The following is a 21,029-nucleotide window of genomic DNA, read 5'->3' as shown; positions in this document are numbered from 1 at the left end:
TAAATATTTATAGATTTCATGTTAAAATGTTCTAATAAATAAAAAATAAACAATGTCCATAACCTCTTAAACACATGTATGTAAAAAGTGTATGTAATATGTGATCTTTATATGTTAAAATCATGTATTATTTCAGTATTTGTTTTATTCATATTTTCTGTGACTCAAGATTTTGCCCCTCGAAATTATGTGTTTTATAAAAAATAATACACCTTTAAATAATTATGCATGCAGTTATTACTTTACTACAGGTTTTATTTATTGTTTTTATATTATATTAAATTTTTCAGGGAATTTAAATGTTATGTTTTTCTTATCTTTAAGCCATAAATCATCAAAATGAACATAAATAACCACTTTAAGAATTTAACTATGATTTATGAGTTTCTCTTAATTACTGAGAAAAATACTTTTCTATGCGATTCAGTATTCAGCCTGCCTGCAATCCACAATAACCTCAAATGACGACCATTAATCTTGAATAAAAACTTATTTTTTGTCCACAGACTACAAAAAAGTATAGAAAAATAAAACATTTATCATTATAAATATCATTATTTTTTTAAAACTTATTTTCAATGGACTGATGAGGATTTTCTCTGTGTTTTCTCAGAAAAATCCAAAATCTCCACATTTTCTCACTATAATGACCCGGTGTTGAAGTGAATAAGTGCCAGAAGGTTAAACCATTCCTAGAAATGTTCTCCCCGACTGCAGATAACAAGGATTCACGTCACAGAGACATATTTTAGTGGCAGTAAGGTATGAAATATTTACATCAGGGCTTGAATTATAGCAAAACATCTGCTGCTAAAATGGTGAAAAAAGAAACAAATCTCGACATTTGCAGGAAGCTGCAAATGTTTACCTGTAATACATTTTTAATCTTTTTTCAGTGTATGTTTAGTTTTTTTTTGTTAAATCCCATATCATGAAGCTCTGACCTGAGGCTGCAGCTTTCAAACCTGCTGCTAGACACAACTTGCCCGACTCTTTCAGCCCTTTCTCTGCCCGGGGCAACAGTTTCTCCACAGATTTGCATGTAGCATCAAATCACGTCTATAATTGTAGGATTGAAACAAGTGACGGTGTGGCTTTCTCATGATTCAAGCATTAACGGAGACAAAACACAGCGTTTGCAGCAACCCGCCCACTGCAGGTACGAGCTTCTTTTAAGACCTGTGAGTGAGTTAAACATTGCTGGAAATGTGCACACCGTGTCCTTCCTGACCACGCGGCACACCCACATCTCGCAACCCGAAAGGATCAGGATGGGAGAGTTTTAGATCTGGAGCAGTCGGGAACGGACAGACAAGCAATGAAGAGGTTTTTCAGAGCCCAGAGGGACGAGGACTACAGTCAGATCCAGTACCTGACCGCCAAATGCACCCGCCTGGCTCATGACAAGGGTAAGTCATGCAGGTCAAGACTTTCAGATGAAAACTGCCTACTTAGTTTACAGGATGTAAAGTGTAGACTGGAAAAATACAAAATCTTACCACGTATCTTTAGTCGAAGTTCTATTACAAATATCTTAGTACACTTGAAATGAAGCACACAAACTTACAAGTAACTTTTCAGCAATAGGAGCTTATTTTAACTCAATAATTCCTTAATATTTGTGGAAAAGCACTTGTAGATTTTTAAAACATATATAGCTGAAAAGCTGTTTTTCCCCCCTTTATTTAAGCAGGTAAACCCCCCACTGAGATCCAGATCCCATTTTCAGAAATTTGCAACACACTACAATCCGACAACACAAATTAAGAAGTTTAAAACAAATTACAAAACAGTTTTAAATTTTTTGTTGCTAACTTTTCAGGAAATTCCTCTTCCTCAATAAGCATGTGGCGACTGTGGATTACACTGAATCAAGCATCTTATTTTTTCACATTTACGTCTACATCTCACATTTCATCATAATAAAATGTCAGTCTCTTTGTAAAATGCCTTGAAAAGCAACAAACTTGCCTTGTCTTGTCTTGAGCTACTTTTTAAGAACAATAAAGTTGCTTACTTGCAGAATCTTTCGCTGTGTTAAACTGACTGTGGTGTTGTCTTTCTTTGGCTGCAGCAGTGCTGGAAAGAGAATTTCTGGTGTCCAGAGAGAAGGAGAGGAAGCTGCAGAATGAACTGGAAGCTGTGACCTCTCGTCTCCTGCAGCAGGAGCAGCTGAACCTTGAGCTCAGGATAAACCAGGACCGGCTCATCTGCAGGATCCGTCAGCAGCAGGTGGACTCATGAAGTTCTCCATGATGGAGAATCATTATCAGATGATGCAGCATTCATTTTAAACCTTCATACCAAATATTGCCCTGATTTTTAAGTTTGTTTGGGGGGTCTTTGCTCTTATCGAAGCCCAAACTTGTGATCAAGTTACAATAAAAGTCTAGATGAACTTTAAGAAAAACTTATTAATTGAAGAAAATATTCATTCACTCTACCTGTATTTGTAGAGATATTTAGTCTCCTTCACACTTGTTGGCATCTCTGGTAAAAAATTACAGACCCAGGTTGCTGTTTTTTCTTGAATATGTGAACAGATCATCTGAAAACTTCATTTTGAGTTTAATTAGGTTATCTGTGTCTAATATTAAAGTTAATCTTATGATCTAAAACATATAAGTATGACAAAAAAAGATGAAACTGAAGAAATCAGCTTTTTTTTTCAATGAAATTAGCAACAACGTTAATTAAAAGTTCCTTATAAAGAAATTTTCTCACTGTTTAAGCATAAATCTTTCTTTGAATTTTATAAAATTTTTATTTCATTTTATCACAGTAGATTAGGATGTTAATGCAGTAAAATCTTACAGTTTTGGTCTCATTATTTCAAATATCCGTAACATTCTACCAAGCATCAAAGTTTGCACTAAATACATAGAAGATTCTTGTGAAGAAGTCATGCAGAAAAAACAAAATCTTGTACCTTGAAAAGTGTGACTATAACATTCTAAACAAACTCTACATCATGTTGAGGCTTGTCCCATTCAGTTAGACTTTAAGGCTCTTCTATGCCACTTGTTTAATTAGTTGTGATGATATTTTAGTGAAATCTCAAAGTCTCCACTGAATCTCAATTAAATCTGCTGAATACGCTGCAGGAATGAGTGTTACTCATGTCCTTCAGTGTCTCCTGCAGATCTTGGTGGACGTCCTGCAGCAACGGATGGTCCTGCAGGCAGAGGAGAGTCGTCGGGACGTGGAGCTGCTGCAGCAGGTCAACTTAGAGTTGGTGTGTCTGCAAAGCTCCGAGGTGCAGCTGGAGGGCCTGGTGGAGGAGCTGCATGCTGAGGCCCAGCGTCGAGCAGCGCTGTCAGACAGACTGCATGCAGAGCTGCGCAGGTAGATGCATTTCAGCTCCGTTTGCTTCTGAAATTTGGTTGTAAGCACAGGTAAGCTTAGGGTGCATTCACACCAGCCTTGTTTAGTCTGTTTTAACCGAACTCTGGTTTGTTTGTCTAGAAATACCAGTTTGTTTGGGGGAGTGTCAATGCACAATCAAACTCTGATGCGGACCAAAAAAGCAAACTTTGGTCAGCCTAAAAACCGAGGTCTGTGTTCGGTTACAGTGAAATCTGGTGCAGTTCAAATGCATATGTGAACACCAAGCAGGCCGGAGACCTCTCCAAAAGCAGGAAGTGGACACAGCGCAGGGCATTCTGGGTAAATACAACTAAATCGAGAGTAATGACTCGTGGTCTTCTGCCAAAGACAAAAGAGAAATCCTACAATCTCTAAAATCTGACACTACTCCATTTTTGTTTACATTTTGCAAAGAAAGAAGTTACGCTCAAGTCTTCTTCTGACGTTTTTGTGTTGTTTCCTTCAGAGGTTATTGGTGCAGTGCCGCCACAGGCGAGGAGATGAACAGGTTTTTCAAAGAATTTGGTTGGTTTGACAGTGCAGTGTCAAAGTGAACCACAGCAGCTGGTTCAAACGTCCCCAGTTAGTACTTCTGTACTAACAGGGATGATGAAAACACCCTTAATCACTTTTAATCTGCTCTATAATCACTTTTACACCAGAGTTTATTACAGGAGAGCTAAGAGAAGATAAAGCTGCTATTTTGTTTTTAGAAAAGTAAATTTGGCTCTCTTTTATATATTCTCCAGTACTTCATCATTTCGTTACTGTTCATCCAAATATTGAATTTTCACAGTTTGATTCCAGCACATTCCTGTGTGTCTCTCCAGCTGTTTTAACTAAACAAGATCAAACAGCTGGAGAAAAACGCATCCATTTAGTGAAAACTAAAGCTGAATCAAGCTGTAAATCAGCTACCCTAAAAAACTACAGGCTTTAAAACACTCTTTAATTTTCAAATGAATTAAAACAAACTATAAAATGTAAAATTGTCAGATAAAATGGCTGTCATTTGCTTTGTCTAATTAAATCCTGCAGTTTGATTTGTGTCACATTTTTTTCATAGCATGATATTTTTGGGAATACAGATGAAAGAGACACTATCATCTGCAAAAGGTTTAATGTTTAGATTTATTTTTGCTTTTAATGATGCATTGTGATTCTTAAATCCCTAGCTGGAGCGTGTTATTCCCAGACTGTGGGTGTCATAGGCATTCAGACACTGTCAGAAATGTGTTTGCAACTCTTTGCAGTTTCTGACTTGTCTTTCTTACCTTTTTTATTTTATTTAACCAGAAATCAGTATCTCAGTATCTCTATACAGTGCAGTATCTCTCCTGCCAGGAAGTTCTGGTCAAGAATTTCATGTAGAAGTAATCTGATTAAAAACACAACAAACATTAATTAAAAACCTTGTTTGATGTCAAGATGTTGAGGCTTTAGTTTGACCTCAGGTTTTTTTTAGTTTTTTTTTAGTTCAACCTCAGGCTGCTTTGCTTACGCCTTCTTTGCTGCCTCATGTTGAACTCTAATGCTGCTCCTGTAAGAGTTTATTCAGCAGCTTTTCAGCATTTATTCGTAATTCTGAGAACAAACTGTTCATCCCTGGTTTTCAAATGCCTTTGATGTGATTGGTAATGATATCCAACAGGAATGGAGAGACCACATGTTTTGATACAAATGTTCAATTCTTTGTTTTCTTCTCTATAGGGGATCCAACAGCACCTAACTTAAAGTTGAAGAACTGCTTTCTGATCACAGTGGTTTTGTTCTTTTATCTGATTTGGTTGGATCATCTTTATTCAAGTCGAAAACCAGACTGCAGGTTTAAAAAAACCTTCAGAAAACTAGGATTAGAAAATAAATCAATAACTACATACAGTAAGTCACAGTAGATATGTGATCGATATCCAAAGATAATACATTTCATACAATATTCAATTATTTCAATGAACACTGATCAAGAACCGCACAGCATTCTGGGAGATGTAGGCAGAGGACAGGCTTTAGCTGCTCAACCTTTCACGGCTAGCTAACTAAGGTTGGTGGAATCAACTAACTCACTCACTCTGGTTACCTAGCAACAACCTTTTGAGTAACATGTAGCAATTTAAAGGTTCACCACTGCCTCATATCTGCTTAAAAACTAAAAAAAAAACCAATGGCGTGGAGTGAAAACTCTGGATAAATCAGAAGAGGTTACGCCACCAGTATTTCAGATATTTAAAACAAAAAACAAATAAATAATTATCAACGTCGACTGCTATGAAACGATTTTATTCTAATACGTTTTGCAGACGTATTGTCCAGCCCTAAGAAAAACATTTTGGACTTCTTACACTCTCTGTTGTCACCTTTCTTATTGATTTTTATTGACTTCAAATGAAATAGTAATAAAAACCTGCAACTGTTAATAAACTTCAGTTCACTTAATACTGTTTCTATGTTTCATCAAATTCTGCTAGCTCCTAGCAATTGAACATTAGCATTGTGTATGTTAAATTTAATTTATTTTTTCATTGTATTTAACTGAAAACAAGAAGCTTCGGTACCATAGCTGAAAAACAAATGTATCTGTGTTTTGTGGTTGCTATGAGCAGTAAGCTGGTGCAGCTGAAGGAGCTGCAGAAAACCAACGACGGTCTGACAGAAGAGCTGAAGGACCTCCGCAAAACTCATCTGGAGGAGGTGAGATCCTTTCTGTATGTCTTTCTAAACAGTGAGGTTTTCCCCCCAAAAAAGTCTTTATCTTTGGAAACAAAATCTAAAGAAATGATTCTTAGAGGAAGACTATGAGTCTTTACACACTGCAAAAACATGAAACCCTACCAAGTATTTTTAATCTAATTTCTAGTGCAGATATTTTAGTACACTTGAAATAAGACTAAACTAGCTTACAAGTGACACAAAGTTAATAATTTCTTAAAACTGAACTAGGCCCACTGCCAGATATTTCACTTATAACAAGATTTTCCCCATGTTATAAGTGAAATAATCTGTCAATGGAACAAATACTTTTCAAAATTAATACTAAGGAATTATTAACTTAAAACCACCTGATGTATCTTAAAAGTTACTTGTAAGTTAGTTTTGTCTTCAAGTGCACTGATATTCTCTCTAGAAACTAAACACTAAACTAAACTAAGATTTTGTATTTTTGCAGTGCATTGAGTTTCAATAGTTTACTGTATATTTAAAGCCACGTTTTATGAAAAGAAAATCTTGGATTATCAATGTGGGAGTTGCAATGCCATTCTTGCCCAGCAGATGTCAGAACAGGGACACGTTATTCAACATGAAACAATCAGCAATTAGCAGAATAACAATATTTCAGTTAATTTAGACTGTTTTATGGAGGAAGTAATTATAATGAAACCTGTATACTCAGGACTCAAATTTATACCACAGACATATATTTAAAAAAAAAAAAGTCAACTTACCAGACTTTACTGGTGTTGGGTTTGCTTTAGTGCATCTGTATATTTGTGAAGCATGAAGATTTATGGTTTTTGTTATTTACTGTGAGCTTCAAAGACCGGCCCCCGTGTTGGCCTCGGCTTTAACCAGTCCATCAAGCAGCAAACAATCCGGTTATGTAATTAACTTTCCTTTGAGACATCTGCAGATGGCCAGGAGAACAGCGGAGCAGACCGCAGAGTCAGTGAAAACTTAATGAGATCATTTATTAGCAGGGGATCAAGCCAGGGAAATATTGCAAAAGCCCTGGGAATTGAAGATTATGTCAGACTCTGCCGCTCTCACTCATCTTTCTGCATAACAAGTCGTTATTCTAATCTATATTTGCAGTTTGCAATAGTCACTGCTTCCTGAGTTTATTGTTTTGATCACATCCTGGTATCAGGGGGAAATAAAAATGATCTCATTTATTTATTTAAAATGTATTTTAAAGGTGAAGGAACTGCAGCAGGAGAATAAAGGGAGCCTGAGTAAGTTGCAGGAGACGGCAGAGCAGTTCGAGTGGCTCTGTCAGCAACAGAAGTACTGGATGCGTTGTGTCAAAAGGTGGGATTGTTTACATGAATAAAACAAACATGGCAACACAATTAAATCCTGCGATTCTCATATTATTTTATGTAAGGTTGCTGCCAAAAGCATGATTATTTCCAATATCAGTTCACAAATGTTATATTATTTGTATCTAAAGTAAGAAAAAACTGTTGGGCAAACACATGCTTTAGTTTGTTTAAAGACTAGAGGTCTTGACAACACATTATGCTGAAAAAACACATGCTAACAATGTGCAGATTTAGAGAAGCATTACTGACTAAATCCTTCTATTTCCTTCAGATTGTTATTAATTTCACTGTGTTCCTTCTTAACTTTCCCAAACCTCTGAAAATAAATCCATTCCTCTGAGCTGGGAGTTGGGCAGCACTCTCCTGGCTAATAAAAGCAGAAACCTGCTGCCTGTAAACAAAATTAATGACAGTGGAGAGAGTAAACCACAACAATGAAGGAGCTGGAGGGAAACAAAGGCGAGTTCATGCGCTTTAAAGGCACAGTTAAAAAATTGGAATATGTGAAATAAAGATAAAGCTTTACATGTAATTTGTCAAACATTTTTTATAAATATTAAGAGCTTACATAAATTTCTGTGATGTGGTACAATCTTTGGTTTATTGCAAGTTGCAGAAAAACAAGAATGCTAGAACTTTCATGGGACTGAACAGAACCTTAAAGCGCCCTTTCAAATTTTGCTTCTCAAATCTTTCCTGGTACATAGAACTTTGCAGAACTTACAAAACATTTTTCTAGAATTTTGTAGAAAATTCCAGATAAAATCTGAAGGATTGGGCTTTATTATGAATTGATTTATAATCTCCTACTTTACTGGTACTCCTTTAAGTGACATGTTTCCAGTGATGTACGGTGAAGTGCATGACTGGTGAGGCACAGACTTCACCAAAGTCGGATGTACAAATCCAAAATGTAATATAGAAGCTATATTTTAACCATAACTAATTATATCAGCAAGAAAAGATAAAAGAATATTTAACAAGGTCACATTTTAAAAATTTATTTCAATGTTTCCCTTGGCAGATTTCTCACTTTTCTGATTAAAATTTAATATTGTGTGTGATCTTACCTTTATGTCATATGATGTTCATGCACCCATCCTTCTCTACAAATATCTCTGTCATTCTGTTGTTTCTCATTTTCCTCTAATTTTCAAAAATCTGGCAGCCAAAGAGAGCGACGACCCAGAATGGTTTTGCTCCGTCTGTATTTTTCATCCCCGACTGTTTTCATTCTTTTCAATGCATTGAAGAAGAGCACTTGTTGTATCTACACTGCCCCCTATCAGGGAGGCATGGTACTTTCTGTCTCAGCCGCGCATTTCACTGCACATTTATAGCCGATCAGAAAGACTAAATAAGTCGTTCATATTTATTAAATATATCAAACAGACTGTGTAACGTCAACATATGTAGAAAATGTGTAATTAAACAAGTACCTTGGCGGTTTAAAGACAGACAGCAATGGACATGCAATAAATGCTTCAACCTGGCCTTCTTGTATTTCAGCAGCCAGTGCATAAATTCAGTGATTTTGGCCATAAAAATGTTGAAATTACCAATAATAAAAACAATGTAGGTATAGACAATTCAAGTGGACTCTCATCATTGCTAGCATCTATATTACTTTGCATGGTCTTATTTTTACTTATCAGGATTACAGGTGCCTCATCTGCCGTCCCTGACCGCACGTCACTGCTTGTTTCACCAAAAGCAAATCTACATGGAAAGAAAAAAAAAGTTATCTATGCATTCGCGAAAAGTGACCTTTAACTTTCTGTAAAGTATTGTAAAAGTAGTTAATCTGGTCAGTGACCAAAGATAGGTGGATTTTTTTTTTTGTCTTCCACAGATTCAAAGACTGTCTGATGGAGGAGAGACAAACTCTGCTGCATCAGGTCAGCACTTTGGAGAAGAAGGTTGGGGAACAGAAGAAGAGCTCACATGACGTCAGTTCAACACAGAGTCTTCTGCGCCCTCTAGAGGAAGCAGAGAGGCATGGCAGGTGGGTGGATATGAATCCACTAAGCTGTAAATAAAAAAATGCAATTATTTTTTTCCCTTTAGCCACATCTAAAATCAGTTTTTGTATGCAGTGTAACATCATTGGATGCAGACACGGTGACAGATCTGGGTTCGCAGGTGGAAAACTCAAACATGTTGTATGAGGAGCTCATTGCACAGGTAATCTGAAGATCATACACTGTATCTTTATATCATTTCAGGGACTGATCTTGTTTGATTAACGTGCTGTTATTTTTCTGGGAGAGATTTTTAATCTTTTCATAAGCAAAACAATTTTTCTTAAATGACACAAAACCGAACTCTGCTGCAGTTTGATGGCTTTTTTAAGAGTTAGAGTAAAATCATCTTCAAATAGGCAGAATTTGAGGAAGAAATAGTTGACAACAGTTTATAAAGACAATGTTGTGCCTTTCTTCTCTCTGTTACAGCCAGTGAAGTTCACTGATAAAACGGAATAAGTAATATTTACCACTGAAACAAATGCAATAAAGCTGAAGTATTCATAATATAATATTTATTTTACTAGTTTATTTTTATCACAAACCGTTAGAAAAGATTACATGTTTTCTTTATAGCTTAAAGGTTATCTTAACAGAGACACAAGTTGAAGCTAATTTACTTATTTGAGTCATTTTGTGAGCTTATAAAACAGCTAAAGCATATTGTATCTGTAAATAAATTGAGTAATAATCAAGTAATAAATTGAGTATTAGCCTTTTTTCTGTGGTTGCTTCAACTTGGTTCCTTAATTTCTGGTTAACAGTTGCTGTCATGTTTGAATTCAATTTAAATAAAAAATCAGCCTATGACCTCATTTAAATTTGAACTGACGGTAGTTTGTCATATCTGGACCTAATTAGAATAATGATGATTTAAATCAAATCAATAAACTCAACTCGCACAGCTAAGACCATCAAAATAGTGAGTTCATTCTGATAGACGTTTTAATTATTCTAAATGTGAGCAAACAGAACTTGGATGACCTGTATGTAAAGACAAACTAAAACACACCATATTTCCACCTAATTTCCAACTATCAATGTTTATAGTTTATGGAGAACGTTCAGCAGCTATTCGTCCTTATAAAACAGGCCAGTCTAATCGTTCCAGATCTTTCAGACTGGTTAAAGTTTCAGGGTTGAACCAGAAATTCAGAACATCATTTTTCACTCAGGGTGATTTCCAGTCCCAAGTGGACTTGTATTTCTGCCAAAATGCTCTTAAAATGAAAACTTAATGAGCAACAGAGGCCCATAATTGTTTCAGTTTTTTATTTGTCTTTTGTTCATTGTAAAATATTTGAGGGTTCAGTTTAAAAGCTGTTTTGCAATTAAGCCGGAAAAAATAAAGTCCAAGAAACTCTTGCAGGAAGTTTTCACAAATCCTGACAGGATCTCAACACTTCATCCTCCTGCAGGGTTTGATATTCAAAGGAGTTTTCTGACAACTCTGGGAAAAGCCTTCAAATCTTCCTTATGACGGCGTATTACAGAATAAAGTCATAAAATTTACACAAATAAAATCATACGAGAATAAAGTCCTACAAAAATCCAATTTAAAAATACTGTAGTGATCCAAAAGGAAATTAAATAAAGACAAAATAATGAGGAATAAAGTTACAATAATATGAGAATAAAGTCATGATAATAACGGAATAAAGTCAATATATCAAGAATGAAGTCATAATAAGAGAATAAACATATTACCAGAATACAGTAATATTAACAAAATAACAAAACGCGACACGTTATTCTCAAACAAGTTTTTTCTAGTGCCACTATAACTATGTTCTTATAATAATACAACTTTATCCTGTATATACAACTGTTCTCATGCAAGCATATTCTTGTAAAACTATACCTTATTCTCTAACTATTTCGACTTTATTCTGGTAATATTATCACTTTATTGTCATATGAGTTTATCCTCATAATGTTGCGACTTCATCATGAATTTACTTTATTCTTATACTAGTTTATTCCCATAATACTATGACTTTATTCTTGGTTGTATGATTTCTTCAGTGTTTTACCAAATCCTGAATAAGAGAAACCCTGCGATTCTGAACATAATGCTAATGCTCATGGCTTCCAGAGACGTCAGAGACGGCTGATCTTCTCTTAGCATCGGAGTCTCGTGCTTTTTCTCTGCCTGTCTGCTGGATGCGCTGGGCCTCCTCCCAGTCCGCTTCCAAAGCAGCAAAGAAATGACTAATAATGACTGGAGGAGGCGCTCGCCAAGAGCCTCTGTGCTTCATTCCCCTCACTTCGCTCAGGCTCTGCATTGCATTTCTTAGGATAATTATTCTGATTGAGAGCAGATGATGCAGACTGTTTTTCCCCCCTTTCAATTCCTGCAGAGTTGAACGAGGGCGGAAATTTCTCCGGAGGAGCAGTGACTGTCAAAAACACGGAGGAAACAGCCTCGATAAAACACATTACCAGCTCCGACATGATTTATGGAAACCACAGATTCACATTGTCTGGACATGACAGAAGCCCCTTTCAGACATTTGCTGCTTTATATTAAACTGAACTTGTTGGGGTCATGTTTGAATTACCCCCTGGTGCTTTTCCATAAGATGTCCTCCACATGCAATCACACTTCTTTGGCTCCTGAAAGTGAATATTTTTAAAAACTCCAACCAGGCTAAAGAATTTTGCTGACTCCGACTGTGACAGTTATGTGAGCCCTGATGGTTTTGGTTACCAGTGCCAGATTGTGCAATGCCATCTTTGAGGTCTGCTGTCACAATAAGTCCTGGTCTGGCATGCATGGAGCTCAACTGTGTCTGAGAATTGTCAGGCAGATAGATTTGTTTTAAGTATTAACAGAGCTGTTTGGATACGTTTTTAGGATTAGGACGAGACCCAAGTCATTAGACCGAATCATTTTTCTAAGAACAGCCTCAGACTTAGCCTAAAATATATATTTTATGGTTAAGAGGTGCAGTAGGGACATTTTCTTTGAAAGCACATACTCATTTGCAGACCCCCTTCCTCCTTTAGAAGAGCCTTAAAGGGGACCTATTATGCAAAATGAAAATTTTGGACATTTTTACATTTCAATTTGGGTTTTTACTGCATCTAAAAGCAGCCCAGGTACTTAAAAACACACCCAACCATTTTTTGCCAATACATTCATGTTTTCTGGTGTCTAGAGTTGTTACGTCCCTGCCCCGTTACCTAGCAACCTCACCTGAGCCCAGCCCCGTTACCTAGCAACCCAAGCGAAGCCCAGCCCATCGCCTAGCAACCAAAGCTGAGCTCCAGCACATTTGACCAGCTTGTTTTACTGCTGTACAATGGTTTCTGGACAAGAGAAGTTTTTTTGTTGTTGATTTACCATCCAGAAACCAGTTGCTGCCTGTGCAGGAGGCTCTACTCCTGCTTTTCAAAAATATACGATTGCATAATTGTGCATCTGTTTGCAGCCAAATGAATCAGGAGACTACAATGCATGCCACACTGTCCAGATTTGTATTAGTGAAAAATGAAAACAATGTATCATCTTACTTCTACATAATTATGCATAACATTGATGGTCTCATAAAATCCCCATAAAATACATTGTAGTTTGTAGTTATGTGACAAAATGTAGAATATTTTGAAAGCCGTTGTTGTTTAATGTGAATTTTATGGGGTGCTTTCAATGGATTACCCACAATTAGGCCTGTCACGATAGCAAATTTTGCTCAGCGATTAATTGTCTCAAAAATTATTGCGATAAACGATAATATTGTTTGAAGACCTTTTTACACTGATTTAATGGAAATGACATAATAATCCATGCGATTTCTTGCCAAAGATAGATACACTTTATTTTCAAAAGAACACTAAACACTGGAACTGATAAACAAAATGAACAAAACAACCAAAAACAAAAATAAAATGGATTCTCAGTCTCCATTAACAAAAAACTCACTTGGAAAAAAAAAACTAAACAACATAAAGCCAAAGTGGAAATAAATACTGCATTCAACCAAAAGAGTGCAGATTATGAAGTCTGTATATTATTTTGCCCTTCAGTAATAATTAGATTTAAATAGAGAAGATGGGCACATCGACTACCTGATGCAATAGTTCACACTACACGATTTTTTGCTCCTATTTTTCCCCTTAAGACAATCTTAGAACGTTGATCTTTCTAAGATTGTGTGGTTTGTTACGGTAGATTGTCGTGGCCCCAAATCAGGGGTTTTCCCGACTGGGAGCTTTAACGCAGCCTGTTAAATGTGACAGGTAGCCAATCAGAAAGTGGGGATTCTCCTCTGCGCTTTCTGAGGGGAAATTACGTCGGGGAATCCCAAACAGCTGACACGACGCAACACGAAGCGGACATTGGAGATGATATGTGGAAACAACATTAATGTTTATTCAACATGCAAAGAATATAGAAATGACAAGGGGAGGAGTTGGAGCGAAATTGCTACCGCAGTTGATAAACCCGGTAACTTTTCAGCTGTTCTTCGTTAAGGTGACGTAAATAGGTTCTAATGATTTTCATTCAGGCAGGACTGACACTAGCCACATGCATTGCAGGTAGATTGTAGTACAGCATTGATTAATGCTTGGTTTTAAAATTAGTTCACTGAACTTGTAGCCATTATTTTGTGCCCATTGTTGGACACCACACGGCATGATCGAACCGTTATACCTAGGATTTCTGTCGGGTAATGTGTGGTCTGTCAGGTTTTGAAAATGGGCCGGCAATCGGCGACAGCTTGTGTGCGCTGGGCTTTACACTAAGTAAAATGAGGAAGGGAAGGGGTTAGTGGAGAGCACTGGAGTTGAGCCTCTTTTCATTCGGTGTCATCAACAGAAAGAGAAAAAGGCCGGAAGAGACGACAATGCCGATAATTAAAATGACGTCGATAGTTTTAATTTATCGAACGATTAATCGATTTACCGTTTATCGCGACAGGCCTACCCACAATTAATCAGTTTTCTTAAATAATAGTTATTTATTGGGAACTTCTGTTGCATCACCAGTTCATATGAGCCAAAACATTCATGTCAACCACTTTCACTTCCATTTATCTACATCTATGTTGTTTTTCTGAGATATCACTTTAAACACCAGATTAAAACAAATTAAATTAGTCTTAATTTACAGTTTAAACACTGACACTACATACATCATTTATTGGATTTATCTAGCCCAAACATTTTTCCTGGAGGACTTTTATCTGTGGAGGAACCTCTTCTGCTCTCATCCTAACTCAGAGTTTATTTTTCTGCCTGTAGGCGGGGAGTCCTATCAGCAGATACCAGGAACCTCCTTGAAGACTAACGCCATCCCATCTTCTCCCTCCTTCCTCAACTCAGTCGTTTTAACTACTGGATGTTTGTGGATTGCCTTCCCGTCTTTGTTTTAAAGAAACCAAATCTGCATTGTTTTCCTTCTAGTATTGTTCACTAAAACCCATTGATTAAGCTCCGGCCCCCTCCCCCTTTATTTTCTTACTGCTGTCCCATATGTGCATCACATGTGCTTAAATTTGTCTGGTCACATTTTTCCAGTAATTGTCCATTTTTCAAGACCTTGTAATCAACACTGCTAATAGGAGCACCTGAGAATGTTTTCTTTTGTTGTTTGGCTCGTAAATCCTCAGCTGGCGCACAGAGGACACAAACAAACACGTTTTTTTTACCGCACCAAAGCGCCATCAATGGGTTTTGTGTTTCCTTGTCACTCGGCTTTCTCTTGTGAGCAATTATCAGAAAATCTGTAAAGTAATTTGGTTCGGATCAGCAGCGGCTCATGTGTGAACCATCTGATGCACACATGTTGTTAAAAAGGAACAATAAAACCGTGCAAGAAAAAAAAAAATTGTCTGATTCATCACAGAGGAAGTCATCAAGTCCTTCACATGTGCAGGGTTCCTTTAATGTTGGTTGATTTTTGACATTTTTGTATAAATATGAACTAAAACATCATCTGAGGTTGACAAAATTAAGATCATTGAAGCTCAAATTAAACAAATATTTATTTTTTGCTGTTTTTGAGAAAGGTGAATGCATAATTGTCTACTTTATATTTAAATAGTTGAGCCAACAATCTAAATATCTTTTCTTTCCCCATTAATCTATAATTTGCTATATATTAAAAATCTCAGGGGTCAATCTAATCATACATTACCCAAGAACTTAGAGAAAAAAATAATCTGAAGATACCAATAGAAACTAATTTACTATTAATAAAGCTAATCTATTTATGCAAACAAAGCCGACTATCTATTTTGGTATCCTAATTCTCCATCAAATATATTTTATTTCACAACTTTTAGCGTAATAAAGGCTGTAAGACAGTTTTTAATAATAAATACTGTGGAGAAGGTCAAATATGAAAGACGTTTTGAAACCTGGATTATAAAGAAAATATAATCTGTCTGGAAGAAACAGTTCACATTGTTTTCTGTTTCTATGAAGATTTTTAAGACTTACTGATTTTATTACCACAATCAAAATAGATTGAGCGAAATGAAACTTCTGTATTTGCAAATTTTTGGAATCTTGCTACGCTACATTTAGCACAAATATCGGCCATATTAAACATCACATTGGATATTTCCATTAAGCAAGACCTCTGACTTTGGACACAAAATAACCTTTTCTACTTTCTCTTTCAAAAAGAAAGCTGTCACTAGCTGCTTTTCCATTGATCAAATAATAATTTGACATTTTCAAAAATAAATTTGCTTAATGGAAACATGTCAATTTTGAAAAGAGTTTTTTTGATAAAAGGTTTTGGCACGAAATCTGATCACACGGGTCACATGATCCACAACTGGATGTTTCCACTGGCGCAAACCATGAAGAAGAAGATGACAGGAAATGGTAAGAGGATCAAGGCGCAGCATTATTTTTAATGACTTGTTGTGTGGACAGACTCATTCACATGCGACTTTAATTTCATTCCTTATCTAATGGAAACACCACATATGCAAAAAATTTTTTCAATGTCATCAGAAGTTTCCATAACAAATGTGTGCAAATGTTTATATTATAATGGTGTCAAACTTGTCAAATAAAAAATTAAATGAAAATCACATCATGAGATATATTCGTCTATCAGCCATCAGAAGAGACGTTTGTGTCTTATTCAGGCATTGGAGCAACAAGTCCCTAATACGTGGGAGTGGCTATGTATGCGACGTTTTGGGAAAATTGTAGTCGAGATTTTACCGAAGAGCTTTCCAATGACACACAACTTTTTATGAACTGTGGGATGTTGTGAGCTGCACGTTATCCGAAACCCCCCCAAAACTAACCATCGTCCTCATACCACTTCCTGTCTTATTCTGTTGTTTTCGCCAGTAGCAACATCCGGTTGTTGATCACATGACTTGTTTGCCGCAAAAAGTGTTTCCATTGCAGTTTTGCCAAATCCATCCATTAGGATACGACTGAAAAACCATCTCAAGCAACAGCAACAACATTTCATCAAAAAACGTGAGTTTTTTTTCAAAATTGGTGTGTTTCCATTGAGCAAATTTATTTTTCATAATTTCAATTTGCGCTATTTTATGGCTAATGGAATCGCAGTTACTGTAACTGTCAACATCTGGCAGCATATTGTGCATCATCAGGAGCATAAATATCCCTAAAAATCAACATCAGCATGCTTTAGAGCAGGGGTGTCAAACTCAATTTCACCAAGCGCCACTTCAGCATATTGGCCACCCTCAACGGGCCACATTGACGGTATAAAATCAGGACTGCCCAAGTGCAGTCCTCCAGACTGCAACTTTTAGATGCGTCCCTGCTAAAACATACCCCGGACAAAAAGTTGACTTCCCTCATTAGCAGCAACTAAGTTCTGTAGAGGCATATGAATGAGTCAATGATCCAGGTGTGTTAGAGAAGGAACGCATCTAAAGTTGCAGAGTGATAGGTCTGGAAAACTAGACTTGGGCAACCCTAGCATAAATGTCTGAAAATACAATGTTAAAAATAAATTAAACAACACCTCATATTGTTAAATAACTGATTTTATGTATTCAAGTTTTAAATATTACATTTGAGTTTGCATGGATGTAAAATTACTGCTCAGTTTAAAAATTACAATATTTTTAAACTGAGCAGTTTAAAAATATGCTCAGTATTTTTAAACTGCTCAGCTAAACTTCGCTCTTTAGCTTGTTAGCTTGTCGCTGGGAAAATTATTCTTTGTCTGCGTTAAAGATAAGCAGACAAAGAATAAAAACAAGTTTTGATATTAACTCTCAACTTCATTCACAAAACTTTTTCGTTATTTATTACACAACGAACATGTATTTCACATAAGAACAAAACAATGAGGTGATGTTGCCTGTCCTTGAACACAACGCTGATCCCTCTTCACCCTGTCACCAACTCACACACATCCTCATTGCGTTGTGTTCTGTAAATAAACACAAAACAAAACACAAGCAAAATCAATAAACTATATGCATATTCCAGTATACTGAGTTTTGGTTTTACATTCATTCTATTTAAATTTAGTTTGTTCGTGCTTACCAATGTTTTCTGGCCGGATGTCAGGCACCGTTTTCCCCTGGTCAGTTCGTCGATGTCTGGTTTTAGTTCTATTCTGTGGCAATCCGCAAAACGGCGTGTAGGTTTTCGTCAGTAATGCGCGATCTGTGCTTGGTCTTGTTTAAATTCATTATTGAAAACATCTGTTCGCACAGATAGGTGCTTCCAAACATGGACAAAACACGAGCTGCATGGAGTCGAAGCTGTGGCATCAAATCAGGGGGCAGTAGACGGTAAAAGTCCTCGATTGAAACATCACGGAACTTCGCTCTTTAGCTTGTTAGCTTGTCGATGTTTCAGTTTTACTCGCTGGGAAAATTAATAATCAGCTTGAGGTGACTCTGCTGCACTCTAGTGGCGAGAAGCCGTAATGTTGGCTGGTAACAATCGGAAGGCATTATGGGAGATGTAGTTTGTAGTCAATTCGTGCTCAAAACCTATTTTAAGTCAATCAATGGGGATGTAAAACGGTGGTGGGGGGAGAGGGCCACATAAAATGACGTAGCGGGCCACATGTGGCCCGCGGGCCTTGAGTTTGACACATGTGCTTTAGAGGGCTTGATAGCACTGATGAAAAGAAAACAGGAGTCTGCACATTGGTGCTCATGGTTGGCAGACTTTACAGCTCGTCTGGTCAGAAAGGTGTGTCCCCGGATATGTGGTGGCGCCCCGGACCACAGGGGACACCGGTGGCACCGGCAGCAGCGTGCCCTCTGACTGCGAAGCGCTAAAACAGTCTGACCCAAATGGGCTGTGAAGGTCTGAGGTGTAGTGGGAGATTAACAACGTATGGTGGCTGGAAACGGTGTGTGTTTGCACACAGTAAATACTCTTTCACCCTTCTGCCGCAGAACGAGACTCAGACGTTATAGGTTTTATTAATAGAACGATTATAGGTACAGCCAGAATAGCATGTTTATGTCCCGGCTTCGTCACAGCCAGGGAAAACACGTTACCGACATTTAACACCAGGATATACCCATTAAAAAGTGAGACTTGTTAAAGTGGAGACTAGCAGACACATCTGTGCACTTGCTTGTATAAACATGGATTATGTGGTGCCAGCTTAGGCACTCCAGATATTACTGTATACCAACTGTAAGAGCACCAAATGAGTTTGTCAAGGTTTCACTTACTGCAAATAAAAACTGTTTATGAAACATTTGTGTGAACATTTAGAAAAAAAAATCTTCTCCTCTCTTTACAAAAGCTGTTTGCTTGGAGTTTGAATCAACAGACAAAATGTTCACAGAGATGAAACACCAATCCAGCTCAGTTAAAACGTGCTTATTTCATGTCATTTCTGTGTACATCTGTTTGATTCAGATTTATCATTTTCTTTAATCTTTGCTACTCAAAAAGGTAAACTACTTGGTTAAATGCTTTTGGAAAACAGCAGGACAGGATTCAGTTTTCCCTTTGAGACTGTTTGGATCGGTGTACAAATGTTTAACAGTGTCGTGAGTAAACACAAGAGTTAGGTGTTGAAGTTTAGAAGGAAGTGGTTCTGAACTGTGGACACTAAAAAAAAAACCTGCAAACATCCTCACAACAGCACATAACACCAGTTTTAAAGTCCCTCCACTGGCTCCCTGTAGCTCAAAGAATAGACTTTAAAATACTGTTGTTAGTTTATAAATCACTGAACGGCTTAGCACCACAATACATTAAAGATCTGCTGTTGTTGTATCAACCTTCCAGACCTCTCAGGTCTTACGGTTCTGGTCTGCTCTGCATCCCCAGAACCAGAACCAAACGAGGAGAAGCAGCTTTCAGGATCTATGCACCACAAATTTGGAACAAACTTCCAGAAAACTGTAAAACAGCTGAAACACTGACTTCTTTTAAATCTCGACTAAAAACCCACCTGTTTAGGATTGTATTTGAAATGTAATCAATTACAAATTTATTGATGAAACTTGACTTAATGTCATGTTTTGATTGTTGATTCTATGTTGCATTGTGTTTCTGTGTTTGTAATGATGTAAAGCACTTTGAAATGCCTTGCTGCTGAAATGTGCTATACAAATAAAATTTGATTGATTGATTGAACATAAAACTGGATGTAATCTCGTGGAGATTAGTTTACATTTTATCCACATGCACATTTTAGCCCAGAATATTCTGAAAAAAAGAAGCAAATTTTAGCTTTTTATTGTTGTTTGGCAAGGACTCATCTATCAAGCCAGATTTAATTGTTTTTTGAGAAGTTTTATGGTTTTCATCAGTTAGAAACCAGCAATGCTTATTCTTCATCATGTATTGCAGATTTTACCAGATTTATGTACTAAAAACAAATATCAAAATTTTCTCCCAGCTGCATCCATGTCCTCATCTTGACTCAATAAACTCACTGGAAAGAAAAAAAAAATCATATACTGTATATCTCATTGTGACCTTCCTAGTTAAATATGTAGGAGAATAAAATTCCAAGAAATAAAGCTATTAGGTGTGGCCATCAATTACTGTTGAATGAAATCATGTGTATGACTGAAAATATTGTGACTGGGATGGGGAGTAGAAATTCCCTCACTGAAACCATAAAGGGATTATAGGAGTGAGTTTTTATACTGGGTGTTGCTAATGTAACCCAGCTACACACCCACACACACACACACCATGAATGAGTTTCTTAAATATAAATTTATTTAACACAAACTAAGGGTAAAAGTCAAAGTTTCTAATATGAAGTGTGAAAGTCAGTTTTGTAATGTGCATAAAAAATAATCAACAAAGCAAAAGGCAGCTGCAGAGAAAAGTTGTTGAATAAATTATAAGAAATATTTTGAAGCAATGTGTTTCTATTTCTCTATGTTGTTTCTAACAGTGCTGTTTTAAAATCTTACATCATTTCTCATTCGGTTTTATTTTGCTAGAAAGGAAACAAATATTCCTGTCTTTTTTTGGAAAAATAATCACAATTTTTTACTCACTAAGTCTTTGTTCATTAAACAAAGACAGATTTTAAATAATTAATCAGTAGCTTACCAGCATTATTAACAAATAATCATGATAAAAACATGTCAAACTCCAAACTATATCTAATTTGTAGATATATTTGCTTCTTATTTGTAGTATCTCT

General features: G+C 36.6%; 1 protein-coding gene across 3 annotated transcripts; it reads left to right on the top strand.

The window, feature by feature from the left end:
* Positions 1-921: 921 nt before the first annotated feature.
* On the top strand, positions 922-15,220 carry LOC116714927 (shootin-1). 3 transcript variants are annotated; one of them, XM_032555745.1, is made up of 8 exons: positions 922-1,409; positions 2,078-2,232; positions 3,131-3,345; positions 5,967-6,054; positions 7,277-7,389; positions 9,256-9,408; positions 9,500-9,587; positions 14,675-15,220. In XM_032555745.1, the coding sequence occupies exons 1-8, from the start codon at positions 1,319-1,321 to the stop codon at positions 14,711-14,713; spliced, it is 942 nt and encodes a 313-aa protein (XP_032411636.1). In that variant the 5' UTR covers positions 922-1,318; the 3' UTR covers positions 14,714-15,220. The 3 variants fall into 3 exon arrangements, with proteins under 3 accessions (XP_032411636.1, XP_032411635.1, XP_032411637.1); XM_032555744.1 differs by having other exon boundaries at positions 923-1,409; positions 2,075-2,232; XM_032555746.1 differs by having other exon boundaries at positions 929-1,409; positions 2,075-2,232; positions 3,143-3,345.
* The last annotated feature ends 5,809 nt before the right edge of the window (positions 15,221-21,029 follow it).

This window comes from Xiphophorus hellerii, chromosome 23, assembly GCF_003331165.1.
Source record: "Xiphophorus hellerii strain 12219 chromosome 23, Xiphophorus_hellerii-4.1, whole genome shotgun sequence".
In the NCBI taxonomy this organism is placed as follows: Eukaryota; Metazoa; Chordata; class Actinopteri; order Cyprinodontiformes; family Poeciliidae; genus Xiphophorus; species Xiphophorus hellerii.
The sequence above is the reverse complement of the archived record's forward strand: the minus strand, read 5'-3'. Positions and strand labels throughout refer to the sequence as shown.